Source organism: Phlebotomus papatasi, chromosome 3 (assembly GCF_024763615.1).
Source record: "Phlebotomus papatasi isolate M1 chromosome 3, Ppap_2.1, whole genome shotgun sequence".
NCBI lineage: Eukaryota > Metazoa > Arthropoda > Insecta > Diptera > Psychodidae > Phlebotomus > Phlebotomus papatasi.
This window is the reverse complement of record NC_077224.1, coordinates 14,321,892-14,338,075: the sequence shown is the minus strand read 5'-3', so window position 1 is coordinate 14,338,075 and position 16,184 is coordinate 14,321,892. Positions and strand designations below refer to the sequence as shown.

Sequence of the window (16,184 nt, the reverse complement as noted above, 5' to 3'; positions counted from 1 at the left end):
AAATAAATAATTGATAATTTAGTGAATTCAGTGCAGGGCGCAGTCGAGTGGAAATAAACTCCTTGTACCACCCTCATTGTCTAATGGACAAAAATTCAAAGCATTAGCACAGACGCCACATAATTTCTCTGGTTAGTTTATCCTCCCCAAAGAAAGAAGAAGCTCCAGTCCCAGCGGAAAGAGGAACAGAAAACACCAAAGACATGGTAAGAACGCTACTAAAAAAAAATCCCAACCAGTCTCCCTCTAATTAAGTTTCCTGCAAGAAATTTACCACTTTTGTACTCATTTTCAATTGCTGCCCAAACCCCTCGCGCGTGAATCCTTTCCCATGCAGGCGCCAAAGAGGAGCAAAGGCAAATCCAAGGGGACAAGTAAGAAATGCACTTGAACTAATTGAATTCGCTTGAAATGCTTAAGAGTGTTTTTTTTTCTTGTCTCCTGCAGCTGTCATTGATGGTGTGGATACCAGCTCGATGACCAGGGAACAACTTGAGGCATTTGCCCATCGTCTCCGCAATGAAATGGAGCGGGAACGCGAGGAAAGAAACTTCTTTCAGCTGGAGCGTGACAAATTGCGCACCTTCTGGGAGATTACGCGCAATCAATTAGGTAAGCAGATACACTCCTTTGCTCAGATACTTTCCTCAGGAATCTTATTCACTGACGAAAATCCTGGAAGAGCAAAATTTTGAAGAATTTGTTTCAGAAACAAAGGCGTATTCAAAGAATTCAAACTCAAACACATCGTCGGTCGGTTGAATCAGGAACTATTGTAGTGATAAGATCCCTATTTTCCGCAAGAGAGCACTAGGAGTCGATAATTGTATGCCAGAAGGAAAGTTTGTAGTGCTAGCGATGGTCTCCCTTCGCTCCTTGAAAGTTGGACCCAAAACATTGGTGTCACTGTTCTCTTGGATCCCGATCGGAACAGTAGTTTTTGGTTACAAATAATCAACCATAAGTCTCTCTTGCTGCTGAGATCTTAGAAGAATAGCTTATAGTCATTCAGTCAGGATTTATAATAAACGTTAGTGAATTTTTGGACTGAATCCCAATGATAAACTGCCCCTGAAGTAATACCATTAATTAATTATTTTATTTAACATGATTTGGTATTGACTTGAATTATCTTTAGGATACTGGATTTATTAATTTCTTATAGTGACGTACAGAATTGATTTTAATGCTTTATAGAATTATATTTCAGAGGCATTTTTGGACTGAGTATCAATGATAATCTACCTTTAAACCAGTACCACTAATTTATTATTCTATTAAACATTATTTAGTTTTAGTTTAAACATTGTGGGATTCACTTTATAAAGACACTCTTGAATTATCTTTAGGAAATTGAATTATTAATTTTTTATAGTGACGTACGGAATTGATTTTAACGCTACATGGATTTATATTTCATGGAATTTTTGGATTGAATCCTAATAATAAAGTACCCCTGGCTCAATACCACTAATTTATTATTCCATTAAACATCATTTGGTATTGATTTAAATATTGTGGGATTCACTTTATAAAGGCATCCTTGAATTAGTTTTGGCATATTAAATTATTATTAATTCCTCATAGTGACGTACGGGATTGATTTTTACGCCATATGGAATTATATTTCAGGGCATTTTTGGATTGGGTATCAAAGATAATCTACCTGTAAACCAATACCACTAATTTATTATTCTATTAAACATGATTTAGTATTGACCTAAATATTGTGGGATTCTCTTTATAAGGACACCTTTGAATTATCTTGAGGAAATTGAATTATTAATTATTTTATAGTGAGTACGGAATTCATTTTAACGCTAAATGGAATTATATATTAGGGAAGAATTGGATTGAATTTTAGAACATTCTGGGACTGACTAAAAAACAATATGGCATTGATTTTAGGACACATTTAGACTGAATTTTACCACTTTATGCAATTGAATTTAGTGCATGTTGAATTTAAACACAAAGTTATCGATTTTCGGAAATAATGGGAGTTTAGTATATCGCCTCTATTGGGATTGAACACCATTATATCGCAGCATACGTCTTAAGAAGAAACGAATTTTTAGTAGATTATGGGATTGATTTGAAGGTCTAGGATTGATTTTTGAATCATCTTTACATTTCATTTGCTTTTAAAAAATTTAAAAAATTTATTTTCCGCAAAACGTGGGATTGCTTTCAAGGCATTGTAACTTCAATTTTATTATTTTATTTTAGAAATGGTTTTAGGATACGTTTGCATTGATTTCGGAATTGAAATTTAACCCGTGGTGGGATTGATTTCAGGACATAATCGGTTTAATTTTCATCATACGGTAGGATAGATCTTGGAATAAAAAGTGAATAATTTACGACTAGTTTGTGGGATTGATTTGAAAGTATGAGATTGAATTAACATTAGATTAAGACATCGTTGAATTAATAGAGGAGTTTATGGGCCAATCCATCTCAAAACGACCGAAAAAATCGCAAATCGAGGGGTCATGGTCTTAGATGTTTCTGAATTTTACATATGTTAAATTACACGATAAAATAATATACCCCTATTTTTTTTTTCGTCTGAAAAAAATTCCTGGCCGGATATACATGGCGTCAAAGATGGCGCCTCGCGCTTCATTCCTCAATTGCGATTTTTAGCAAATATTTTAAAATGCTCTATTTCGGGAACGGGTTGAGATTTCTTCTTACTCTTTTTTTTATTTGAAAGATAATTTTATACTCTTTAAAACGATATACTTGATTTTGCATTATCTGCTTAAGTTTTTTTGTAACGGTATTTTATTTTTATTTGTCAATAAAAGACATTTTTATTTAAAACTCAAAAAAAATTTTTTTTTCAAAAACTTGATTTCGAAAAATTTTGATTTTTTGGCTGTTTATAAGTATTGTGGAGTACTATATTCTCTGAAAAGTTGAACTCAAAATTTTGAGTTTAACTGGTTATTTTTAATTTTGAAAATATGGTAATTTTTCAAATATTTAAATAAAAAAGTAAGTGCAAAAGTGGAAGCTCGCCTTTTCAGGGAATGTAGTACTCAATGTTACTGACCAACAGTAAAAAAATCAAAATTTTTGAGAATGGGGTTTTTGAGAAAAATTAATTTTTAATTTTTTTCAAAATTTTTTTAAAATACCGTTACAAAAAAACTTAAGCAGATAATGCAAAATCAAGTATATCGTTTTAAAGAGTATAAAATTATCTTTCAAATAAAAAAAAGAGTAAGAAGAAATCTCAACCCGTTCCCGAAATAGAGCATTTTAAAATATTTGCTAAAAATCGCAATTGAGGAATGAAGCGCGAGGCGCCATCTTTGACGCCATGTATATCCGGCCAGGAATTTTTTTCAGACGAAAAAAAAAATAGGGGTATATTATTTTATCGTGTACTTTAACATATGTAAAATTCAGAAACATCTAAGACCATGAAGGGTACCCCTATGGTCGTCTTGAGATGGATTGGCCCTTATGGGATTGAATTTAAAGACATCTTAACGTTGTTTATATTAAATATTTACATTAAAAAAATTTCCGCAAATTATGGGATTTCTTCTGTGGCATTGTGAAATTGATTCTATAATACTTTAGAAGTGATTTTGGGACTCTGTTGCATTGATTTAAGGTCGTAATTGAATTATATTCCATTTTAGAGCTTAGTGGGATTGAATTTTATCACATTGGGAAATCAATTTTTGGAAATAATGACATGGGATTGGATTTTAAAATACCATTGAAATTGAATCAATGTGGAAGCTTATGATATTGATTTTTAAAACATCTTAAAATTGTTCTTTGAACATAAAAATTGTGTTTTTTGCAAATTTTTTAAAACTATAATTTAGGAATAGTTTAGGATACTGTTGCGACTTCAAGTCACAATTCGATTAACTTTAAGTGCATTAATTAATTAATTTTTTAATACACCGTGGGATTGACTTCAGGACAAAGTGGCATTGCTGTCTTGAGTGTTATGGTATGGATTTAAGGGGATTATTACATTTAATTTTAATGCATTGAGGGTTTGATTTTAGAAAATAATGCAATTATACTCAGAAAATTTTGAAATTGATTTTAGGTGCCAAGGATGCCAATAGGATTGACTTCTCTGAAATGTATTTAATTTTTAGTACATCTTGGGATTCATTTTAGGACGTAGTGGGATTGGGTTTGATCATTCTGTAGAATGGATTTTACTACATTACGAGATTTTTTCTAAGTAATTTGTGGGATTGTTTTTAAAACAAAATGGTGGGATTAATTTTAGCTCCTGATTTATGTGCTAACAACGAATATTTGAAAATAAAAACCGTGCAAGAAAAATTTATTTCTAAGATTTTCAGGAATTGATTAAAATGTGGTACTGAATCTTTATCATATGATGATGTGTTTCTTTGTAATCAGATCCATAGAAATTGTACTTTCGAATAATATCATTTGTGATTGGACGATATACTTAAGGAGAGTGCGCAAAAAAAAGATTTTCACTATTTAAAATTCCACTGAAAATTGGGCTTGAATTTATTATTCAAATCACTGAAAATAGATTTCATAAAACCAATGCCATATGCCCTTAAAATCAATACCAAAATTATATTATTTCTGTCATAGATTTCTATATTACTGATACAATTTAATAATTAAATTTGATATAAAAAGATTTTCTTCATAAAATATTAAAACAAAAATTAAAAAGGTTATCATTCATAGTCTTTAAAAGTCTCTTGAGTTTTGCTTTTTATTTAATGACACATATTTTTATTTCGTATTTAAATAACCCCCTGGCAAGTTGCCTGAAATTTGAAGTCACTTTCTCATACTTCGATTAAAATTTATATGGGAATTTTTTTGCACTCACTACCGTTATGCTAAATATTTAAAAAGTGAGAAGTTTTTTCATATTATAAGATACCTTTCCGTATGGAGGGATTAATATATTAAATTTTTGTTTAAATGAAATTTTTTCCTCGGAGCACTGTGAGCTAAGTCCGAGATCAATTTAGAAATTGGTTTCAAATAGCCCCATATAAAAAGGCCAACTTGCCAGTTGCTTGTATTATTAAAAAAAATGTATAGCGTTTTTTTCTAGTATCTAAGCTAAGGATTCTTTTTGAGAAACCCTTATATGGAAACATTTGAAGGATTCCGACAGAATCCCAAATGGAATCACACTATACTTCGAAATAAGGATAAAAAAATTTGATCTCGACTCCTTCCTTGGCTCTACCTCGACTTCAAGCAACATTATTTCAAAATTTTACCGATCATTTATTTCTACTGGTTTATTAGTTCTTTAATTTTTACAGAGGAGGCCCGGGCTATCATTAGGAACAAGGACCGTGAGGTAGAGGAGGCCCAGGAAATGGCTGAAATTGACATAAAACATGTGACTCAGCAGATAAAGCATCTCCAGTATGAGCATCAGACTCGGCTGGGAGAGATGAAAGCAGAGTACATGACGCAGCTGAAGATGGCCCAAGAAGATCATGGGAAGCAGGAGCAGGAACTCCTCAAGGACAAACGAGAACTTCGGAGATTACTTCGTGAAAAGGAAGAGAGCACTGAGCTTCAGATCCAACAACTAAAACTGAGTCATAGTGAGTCTTTGAGTGAAGAAAGAAGCCGATATGAAAGGGAACTCAAGGAGCTACTGGTTCATCAGGAAGCTAAGATGGATCGCTTTATCCAGGAATGCACAGTCAAGAACAGAATGGAAGTAGCCGAAGTGGAGGAGCGGAAGAACAGCCAAATCGCCAGGTTGATTGAAGCTCATGACAAGGCGCATCAAGAGCTGAAGATGTACTACAATGACATTACCCTCAACAACCTGGCACTGATTGGAAGCCTGAAGGAACAGATGGAGGACCTAAGGCAGCAATCAGAGCGCAATGAGCGAACAGTAGCTGAAGTCACTGCAGAAAATAGGCGATTGATTGAACCACTTCAGGAGGCAAAGGCCGAACTAGCTGATCTTCGGAAGAAGCTTGAGAACTACGATCGAGACCGTAGTGCATTGGCTCGTTCCAAGACTCGCTGCAAGACTGCTGAAAAGCGACTAAATGACCATAAATGGGAAACTGAAGAGCTCAAGATGCGCCTGGAAGCTGTTACAGAGGAACGCGATTGCTTACGTGGGAAGTTCGAGGAAGCTGTCCTAGAACTGCAACAGAAAGCAGGACTAAAAAATGTTCTTCTAGAAAGAAAAATCAGCATGATGGAACAGGAGACAGAGAAACGCGAAGCTGTCCTTGGGGAAGTTCTGTCTGTTGCAGGAATGGAACCCCAAGCCCTTAGCATTCGGGTAGAAAAGCTCATTCAAATAAAAACTGACAAAATTCAAGATCTTCAGTTTGAAGTTATCAAAATTGCTAAAAAATACAACGAACTCCTTAAGTATTTTCACCAAAAGATGGACTCGCTTGGGATTGGACTTTCTGGAGAAGAAATGGAATTCCAACCAATCAAAGTTCCTGATTACAAACTTGCAACTCATTCCTCTCTGAAATATTTGTAATTAAAATCAATTTTGTATGGATCTTCATATTAGTTCGAGAAAATCAAGAGTGGTTTTGGATTTATCTGAGAAATTTTTACAATAAAAATTGGACATTGAATGCGTACTTTAGATTTTTGTGTTTTTGGGTTTATATTTGAGGACCAAGCGTCAATAATTTGGTTTTTCAAATTGGTATCGATTGTTAAACTGCCATGGACGGAATTTCAATTTGTAAAGAAAATTCGATTCAGTATTTTATTAACATGAATTTGTTTATAAAGAAAAAAGGAAACGATTTAGGTTTTGGAATAGCGAGAAGTTGTAATAAGCAATTTTAGTGGTTTTCTTAAACCGAATCGTTTGACCTTAGTCCAGTCCTAAATCAAAATCGTCTGATCAGAAATTAGAGAAGTCAAGCCATATACCTCAACGTTAAGTCTAAAACTCGTCTGGGTGGCCAAGACAAATAGATCACAAACAGTAATAACGCCATCTAGGATTATATATTCGGGATATCCTTAGTTATTTGATTGTAATTCATCATGCTTTTTTTCTGAGTCAGTAAATGAATTACTCGAGTATAACAATTGTTTAAGGCATTGGTTTTGTATTATGTTAAGAAAGAGCAAAAGTATTTTAAAATTGAAGATATTTAATTCTTTTTTAGGAAAGTTTTTATAAGGTCACATAGGGGGGTGGGGTTGCAAAAAACAGATAAGATAATAAAATTCAATTCATTAAAATTCAGTGTCACTAATCTTATAAGAAAATTTTTAATTTTCTGATTATTTGATCTTGGTTTTAGATATCAAACAAATAAGTAATTTTTACTAAAAAAAAAACTAACTAAATGGCCCAGTATTTAAGAGGTCACGTGGACCATGAAGACTAAAAACCATAACATTTTCTTTAGATTTTTTTCAACATTATTATAAAATATGTTTAATTTAAGCTCTTAAGCCTCGTAAGCATATATATAAAAAAAAACAACATTTAAAATGTTATTTTTTTTAAATATTTGTGTAAAAATTAAAAAAAAAAACAAATCAATAATCCTTCATTCAAGAACGAGTTCATTTCCTCTGGTAACAGGGAATATTTGTCTTCTTTAATTTCTGAATGTTTCTTTTTTTAAATTTAATAATCATAACTACCGCAAAGTTAGATTAAAAACAAGAATCCGAAAATCAGTTTCCAATGACAGAATTTTTAAAAAGTTTAAAGAAAAATTTTAGAAAATATAGGTTTCTCCCTTTACTTCTAAATCTTTCAGAGCTTGAATTAACTTTTTTATGTTAAATAAAAATAGATATTTAAAGAAAATATGCTGTTTTTCATTCTTCATGACCCAAGTAACCCCTTATGATAGAATAAGCTAAAATTGGCACAGAATTGCAGAAAAGAATAAACAAATTGATTTAAATAATTGGTTTTGTTGAAATTTAACAATAAAATAATTACTTAGAAAAAATAATTAGGAATCCTGCAGTAAAAATTAAAAGACTGTATTTTTTAAAGTCTACATCTCAAGAAAGATGAACAAACTGAATTAAATTAACTTAAAAAGTTATCATACTTATCAATGCTTAAAACAAAACCTCTTTTAGATGGTTTGCAATTAAAAACCCTTTAATCTTTTATCAGAAATAACCAAGTTGTAGAAGGTCATTATGGTTCCATTAGGATTGACCATGATCAATGTTTAAGGACCTTTCTAATCTGATACCAAAATTATTAGGTGAGATTCTTAACAATCTCACCTACTATAATCCTAACAAAATTTCATGTCCTCCGATCGCGCTCAAACTTGGCCAAAATGTGTTTCGCCACTTCCTGATCACGAATATATGGGGGGCTAAGTTACGTTCCCGGCCGGCCGGCCGGCCGCTCTTTGGAGCTTAATAGCTCCTAAACTAAAAAAGATATCGACTTGCGGTTTTCGGCAAAGGTTAAATATCGTATGAAAATTGCAATATGGTGCATTGACCCCCCACCCCCCACCCCTCCTTCCGCCATTTTGAAGACCCCCCTTTTTTTGTTTTCTCAATAGCTCCGGCCCTATGGCATCGAGCGGGCTCAAATTTTAGTATGTTATAGCTGGGCCTTAGAGATTTCCATCAATACCAAACTTAAGGTCCCCCGACCCCCCTGACCCGAGCTATAAGGGTCCAAAAAAAAAATCTTAAAATGGCTATAACTCCGGTTCTAATTGTCAGAATTTAAAAAATGAGGGCTTTTTGGAAAGCTCTCATGAAATGCCACTTCCTCTTCTAACATCGCAAGTTCATAAAACCACCGCTAGGGGCGCTATTATTAAAAAGAAAATTTTTAAATCTTAAAAGTTAAATAACTCAAAAATTCCTTATGCGATCGGGCTGAAATTTTAGTATGTTGTAGCCGTTGATTATACCTATCAAACAAAAAAACCTTAAGTCGATCCATAACCCCTGACCCGAGCTATAAGGGGTCAAAGTTCGAACATTGACCGGCCTCTATCTCCGGTTCTAATTAACATAGCGGCCTAAATTTTACCTTTTTGGTTTCGTCTCGATGAGCACTTTCAGATGGAAGTTCAAAAAGTCACCAGAGGTGGCGCTGTGATAGCGTCAAAATTCATCGAAATTCAAAGTCACTTTTCTCAAAAACGGCATTGTGCAAGTTAATGAAATTTTAGTATGTTGTAGTCCAGTCTAGGACGTTTCCAAAATGGTGCGTATGTGCGCTGTGGTTTCAATAGAACCGGAGATATGAGGGGTCAAAGTTCACAAAATTCAAAAAATCATATCTCCGGTTCTATGTGACCGATTTTGATGAATGAGGGCTTAAACGAAAGATCTCACCAAATACTACAACTTTCTAGAATATTTGAACTTCGTGGAACCAACACCAGGGGCGCCACAGTCGAAAAACCAATTTCAATATCACATAACCTCAATTATCTCGACTGTCGTTGCACCGATTTTGATGACTACTTCGACATAATTGTAGAGCACATTTGTCTCTACATTTCGTCCATACATCATTTTCCACTCAGACTACGCTATCACTCCGATTTTGCCGTTTAAGTGTGAAAAAATTGATTTTTCCAATAATAACGCTTTGAAATCACTCAGATGCCAATTTGACTGCCTCTACTCCACCAAGACACTTAAAATAGGGGTTTAAATGGAAAGTCCCGCAAAATACAACAATTCTTTGATATAGTTGAAGTTCAACAAATGAACACTTGGGGCACTCTGGATGAAAAAACGAGTTAAGAAACAAAAAACCTCGCTTATCTTGGCTTCTGAGTAATCGATGAGTTCAAGTTCTACGGCAAAATTATAGAGAACATTCTGGTCTACATTTCACCCATATAACACTTTTCTGTCAGTTCATCCAAATCCTTGATATTTTGGTTGAAATACAAAATTTGTATAATTTCACGAATTTGATTCAAGATAACTGAATGGCGTCTCCCAACTTCAGCTCTAAATCGAATTTGCATGCACTCCGAGTTAGCTCACGTTAAGAATCTCACCTACATAAGCCGGTTAGGATTATCTGTCCCTTTTTTAATAATTTTTAAAAGTAGAAAAATTTTCTTTAAATATTACAGCATCAGTATTTCAAATAGAAATTCTGTTTACTGCGCGTTTATTAGTACATCGAGAACCTTTTCTATTAATCTGAGGATTATGCCTAGTTCACTCTCTCGGAGACAGCCAAAATCCCGAATTTTCAAAATCCTGAAAGAGATAAAGTTATACGGAGGAAAATGTGTGGAATAATTTCCCAAGACACCGAAAATTTCCCTTTGTCTTCAGCAAGCACGTGTGCAATCGTGGGAGTACCTATAATACTTTTAAGAATTCGGAATTTTGGCTATCGGGATTTTACCTTTCGGGATTTCGGCTTTCGGGATTTTGACCAGGACTCTACTCTTGAGCTCAATAATTAGTAATTGCAATGATTTTCTTTTCATATTATAGATTATTTATCTTATAATCCTAAGTCAAAATATTCTCAAAAATCTAGTCTAATAAAGGTAGAGAAATTAAATAATTCAGTAAAACTTCAGGGATTGAAAGGCTCAAGCAGATCGTAGCAGATGGTAAAGGAAATTAGTGGAAAGATCTTCTAATTCCTGGTACAAAAGTTTGTGTACGATAATTTGAATTGATTCTTTACCGCCAAGTTTTAAGGGCCAAATATTCTCAAGGATCCTGAGTGTCTGACTATTTTTCGGACTTTAGGTTTTAAGGCCCTTATAACGGGTATATCAGGGCCAGTGATATACGTTCAATTTAGAATTTGACCGCATTCTATGGCACAAGTCTATTAAGATCTGTTAAGTTTATTAGTTCTTTTTTTAAGATTATAAGGTTTAACTTGAAGACTAAGAACCGGAAATTTGATTTGTTTAAAACGGCAAGGCCTTCGGGAGAGTGCCGGATTTGCAAATACAATATTTTGGATATCAACTAAATAATACAATATAAAATGTTGGTCTAATAAATGTTCTTAACATGCTGCCTTCAGACCAGAGGTTTAGTCCAATTCCAGCATTGAAAATTCTAAATAGCAACCACTTTTTGGTTTTTTTTTCAGAATTTAATGGATCAATTTTTAGATTTGAATAAGAATTTATTTCATCTCATTCTTGACCTTTCCCATCCCCCATGCATACACCGCCGTCTTAGCGTTGGTTCCAACCTCCAGGACTAAACGATGGAAACGTCCTTTATCTGGTTGTATGTTTCGGTTTTACAATATGTTTTACATTTCACTGGGGATAGGCCAGTCAAAAAGAGAGAGCAAAATTGCCAAGCTAATCTAATCAATCAATCTAGTCTAAAAACGAAAGGTTATTTTCTTTACAACGAAATTGCCTTCTGATGAGTGTCTGAATAAAATCCAAAATTTCGAACATTTATTTAAATAATATAAAAAATTCTGGTCTATTGGGTTTTCCTTAGGATTCTAAGGTTCAGCATGAGTGCCATTTGTGATTTTTGGCCTAAAACTGGAACTCTCCAAAAAGCCATTCTGTTTTAAAGAAATCAATCTTTCAGTTCTTAAGCTAAAAACCTCAAGGGACGCTCAAACTGAACCTTGGAATATTAAAAAAAGATCTGGCAGATTTAAAAAATCTTTAACAAAGTTTTTTTAAAAATAGAACTGCCACCTGGTGAATGTCGGTTTTCTGAATAAAATCTAAAATTTCGGATTGAATTAAAAAATCGATGCTCATCGGAATAGTGATTCCAAATAACCGGGTTTTAGGATAGACGGTCAATCGGTTTTGGATGGCTCTGAAACCGGATAACTGGTTTTAAATCGGTTTCAAATATGGGATTAGATTATGGAATTTTGAGCAATTTTTCAGAACTTTAACTTTGATGTAATATTTAATAAATAAATATATTCTTTTTCTCAGTTAGTTTAGAACTTATTTATTCTATTGCTTTATTTTGTATTTAAAGTAGTTCAGAAAATTTGAGAGTGCTGGAAAATTACTGTGAGTTTTTCCAATAATATTGTACCGTAGACAAGCTAATGCAATGTAGATTGCTGTAAAAATAACTATTTTTTTCATACAATTTATCTTTCTTAAAATTAATTGGTTATAAACGTTGTCATGTTTGACAATCTTTAATGAGGAAATACATAAAAATTTTATTCTAGATCTTGGAAAATGAAAAAAAAATTTAGAAAACGTTTTAACGAACAAACCGAAAGAGTTCTCCTTTATTTTTAAAATCTTATAACATATAGTTAAATTTTATTAAACTTAAGTTTAGAAAATTCAATTGTTTATTTAGTCTTATAAATATTTAACTAAGGTTATTTTATTTATTTAATTTTTTTATGTATTATACAGTTCATGCCCCTGTCGGAGTACAACAATTTGGGACTATATCAAGATAATATATTTTTAAGTGAAGAAGTCCTGAAATAATTTCCTATAATCTTTGAGCATACAATTCTTTCAAGAATGGAAGAAACGTACAGGAAACCCTACTACTATCATTCATATATTGCATACTACCATACTACAAATTACACTTAGAATTATTTAGCACTTCAGGTTCCTTTCTAAAGCCAAGGAAATATTTTGCAGTGTATCTTGATTTTTTTATAATAATAATAATCATCTCTGAAAACCGGTTTTAAAACCGTCTCCAAAATAGAGCAGTTAACCGTTGTTGGAATCACTATATAGGAGGGACATTCCGTTCTAAGGAAGTGAAATCCACATTCACTTTCTGCTCATCAATTCTAAAAATCAGGACTAGCTGACTAGCTCAAAGACGACTTAGCGTAATTAAATTATAAATAGTTTTTAAACTAAATTTCCTAAACCCTATGTCTGTCTGGTGCCTAAATTAGTAATCTCATTAATTTTATGTTGGCCAGGATTATTTTTATTTTAAAGGATTAAGCTTAACCTTGATTTAAAGACCATTTCTTAATGGCTAATTTGGACTTAATTGCTTTTTAATAGCTCAGTGCATTGCAATTAGTTTTCGCTTAACCTGTCTTTCGCCAATGAAATAGTATAAATCTTTTGAAAAAATTGCTCATGTCCAATTATCTGAAAAAATGTCGGGTTTTGGGGCATTGGTAGGGGAGGGCGGGGTAGTTTCACGCATGGATCACTTGCGAAAATACTTTGAGGCGATAAATAACTATCTAGGTATTTTTCAAGAGAAACTAGCGAAAAGTAGTTAATTTAAACTTTGTTTCATATTCGTTTGGAAAATATTTTGTTAAAAAAAAATAGTTGTGGGAAACAGCCCCACCCTCCACTACATTATAATCTATAAAATTATACGTTTCTTCGTGCCTTAGATATCAGAGGCGTTTAGAAACAGCGTTAAGTTTCTATTCTGAAAATGTTTTTAGAAGCTTTTGCAGCTGATCTTCCCATTAGAGTAGGGGGAAGTGGGGCAGTTTTGAAATGGGGTAGGTTTGAAATTAGGATTTTTCTGCTATTTTTAAACGAAATTGAGCCTTATTATAATATAATTCAGCTTCGTAATTGGTTTGTTGAGCTAAATTAATTCATAATAAGGTCCAGCTTCATTCAGGTGCCTCACATCTCTCTACCATTGAAAAATATATCATTGAAAAACAGTGAAATTAAATTGATTTTTGATTTTTTTATTTCAAAATTGTTTTAGAATTCTTATAATTCTCGCTGATTCGATTGGTATGGCGTCGGAAGACTCGTAAAACCTCAACCGTTAACCACTGACCGATTTGAATAGAAGCTACTCAATCTAGGTTCTTCTCTTACACTGTAAAATAATCTCGGAAATATTTGGGACAAGAGATTTCACCACGCAATAAGAGAAATTGTGGTTAGACCAGCGAGAAGAATGTCAACAAATTTCCCGGATGATCTCCTGCAGCAGTACAAATCCCTGTCCAAGAAGCTCAAGAAAGCGGAAAAGGCCGTTTTCAAGTGAGTAAAAAGGGCGACTAAAACGGACCCTAAGTTTAATTTTTTATTTGATATTCTAGGCGCTTTGGTCCTAATCTCCTGGAGGTCTCTGAGGAGTTTGCATCCCTAGCAGGGAGCTTCCAGGAAGCTTTCCTGCCCGAATATGCTGCCCTGTGCTGGCTAGGAGTGGCCAAATGCGAGGGATTGATAGGGAATGGAGTGACAGAGGTTGATGCTCTGCTGAGATCCGCGAAGGCTTTCCTGGTGGCACATGAGCGTCAGGAAGAGCTCCATGTGCTCTCCAATGCTGGGGAGCACGTTGAAGGTGCCCTGAGATGCTACAATCAGGCCCTGGGACGTCTCTCTGAGGATTCAGCCATGAAGGCAGCCATTATCCGGGAGATCAAGAAAATCAAGCCAAATGCTGAGAATACCAGCAACTTCAATTCCCCCTCTCACAGAATCTTCGATCTGGAAACGTCCGCTGGAGAGAGTATCCGGTCGGGAGATTTTGTAGCAGCTTTGGAGAAGCTGACAGAGATCTGTGATGACATTGGTGAGAGACGCGTTGAGGCATTTTACGGGAGTGTTATCCATCGAACAGAAATCTCAAGACTTATGCTGCTACTGCTCCTGGAGCTTCCACCATCTCGCCAATCTCCCTCCCACATCAAACTCTTGGAAAGATACACCAGTACAGATTCCATCTGGTCAGATCCTGAGAATTTGCCTCAGGGCATGGACCCGGAACTCTTCCTGCATCTCCAGGGCCTTGCTGTGGCATGTCAGACCAAAGACATCGATGCTATTCGTGCCTCCAGGAATGACATCAGCAACTTTCGTGCAATTTCACCCGAACAGTTCCTCCTGCTCGGGCGAATTCTCGAAAAATTCGAAGATTCCGCCAATGTGTGCAAGAGCTAAATGTGACTCTTATTAGGGCCTTCAATAAAAGCATCTTTTTTTCATACCATGCGTATTTGATCCAGCAAGAGCGAAGAGCATCGTTGGTTGTTTTTAGTTCCGTCGTCAAATTCGATCCCCTCTGCAATCACAAAAGATTTCCAACTGTATTCCCTCCGTTGATTCACAATGTCCTCATCAATCTCGCGGTTTATACACATGGTCCATTTATATGCGATGCAGAGGATATGAACACATTCCTTGCTAATGCATAGCTATGAAGGAAAGTGCTCTAGGACCAATTGAAAGGACAAGAACGGTGAACGTCCTATTGGAGGAAGTTCATCGTAGCACAATTTTTTTTATTTGCCAGAATTTTTGGCAAAGAATTTTAATTCTAAGCTGATTTTCTTTGAAGTGATATCAATGACAGTTCCTTACATTTTAGGACCAAGCCTAATTTAGCCCCTTTTGGTATTGACTTGTGAACAAAATTTGGACTCATTTTCTTTAATAATGGTATTCATACCGAAAATGGTCAAAACGTCTTGGGATTGATTTTATTTCTTTTTGGGATTGACTCAATCCCATTAGTGGGATTGATATTTCAAGCGTTTTGGGATTCATTTCATTTTGGGATTGAAGCCTATATTAATTTATGATTGATTGATTTCAAATACTTCACGTACAAATTAGTGGTTCCTGTTGTTATTCACCATAAGTTATCATTATGTCCTTAATGGCCCTATTGCTTGAATAAAGACTGATTAAGGATTGATATTAAAAATTTCAATGCTTAAAGTTGAATAAATATTTTAATATTTGTTTCAGGAAAAAATCTTGTAAAAAATATATCATTTTTTTTAAAGCGATAATATCATTAAGATCGTTTTTACAGTGCAGAGACTCCCCTTCTTTTGTCTCATTTTGGAATTGTTTTTAGTTCTGAGATTGATTCTCTACCGTCTACAATTTAAGGATTTATTTATTACTACAAGTTTTATATTCGTTTTAATCATTTTGAATTTAAACATATCAAATACTGGTATTGATAGGTATTAATTTTGCAATATTTTAAAATTTATTATGCTATAATTACACTGAAATCCGAAAAAGTTTAAATAACATTCCGAAAATGTTAATTTTACCCTGCAGTATTGACCAAAATCGGTGTAAATATTACCCTTTTTATGTGTATTGGGGTTAAAGTTACCCTTTTCATGTTAATTTTACTCTTAAAAAGGTGTAAAATTAATATTAAAAAATGTTGATATATTTTTACACCTAAAAAGTGTAAAGTTATGGGGGAAAAAATTAATCGCATCCCGTTTTTTCTCAGTGTAGGGTTTG

General features: G+C 34.0%; 2 protein-coding genes across 2 annotated transcripts; both read left to right on the top strand.

The window, feature by feature from the left end:
• Window positions 1-6,624, top strand: LOC129807809 (dynein regulatory complex subunit 4). The gene is made up of 4 exons (XM_055857308.1): window positions 1-206; window positions 338-374; window positions 448-612; window positions 5,313-6,624. Exons 1-4 carry the CDS (start codon window positions 204-206, stop codon window positions 6,518-6,520), a joined length of 1,413 nt encoding a protein of 470 aa, XP_055713283.1. The 5' UTR covers window positions 1-203; the 3' UTR covers window positions 6,521-6,624.
• Window positions 6,625-13,811: 7,187 nt separating this feature from the next.
• On the top strand, window positions 13,812-14,899 carry LOC129807808 (40-kDa huntingtin-associated protein). The gene is made up of 2 exons (XM_055857307.1): window positions 13,812-13,952; window positions 14,012-14,899. The coding sequence occupies exons 1-2, from the start codon at window positions 13,867-13,869 to the stop codon at window positions 14,853-14,855; spliced, it is 930 nt and encodes a 309-aa protein (XP_055713282.1). The 5' UTR covers window positions 13,812-13,866; the 3' UTR covers window positions 14,856-14,899.
• Window positions 14,900-16,184: the final 1,285 nt, after the last annotated feature.

What these genes read in the sequence shown, in the direction of transcription:
- LOC129807809 (XM_055857308.1), top strand. An exon ending in AGGCAAATCCAAGGGGACAA is followed by an intron (nt 375 to 447) that starts GTAAGAAATGCA and finishes TGTCTCCTGCAG; the next exon opens with CTGTCATTGATGGTGTGGAT. An exon ending in GATTACGCGCAATCAATTAG is followed by an intron (nt 613 to 5,312) that starts GTAAGCAGATAC and finishes TAATTTTTACAG; the next exon opens with AGGAGGCCCGGGCTATCATT.
- LOC129807808 (XM_055857307.1), top strand. Translation starts at nt 13,867, where the DNA reads ATGTCAACAAATTTCCCGGATGATCTCCTGCAGCAGTACAAATCCCTG. An exon ending in GCGGAAAAGGCCGTTTTCAA is followed by an intron (nt 13,953 to 14,011) that starts GTGAGTAAAAAG and finishes TTGATATTCTAG; the next exon opens with GCGCTTTGGTCCTAATCTCC.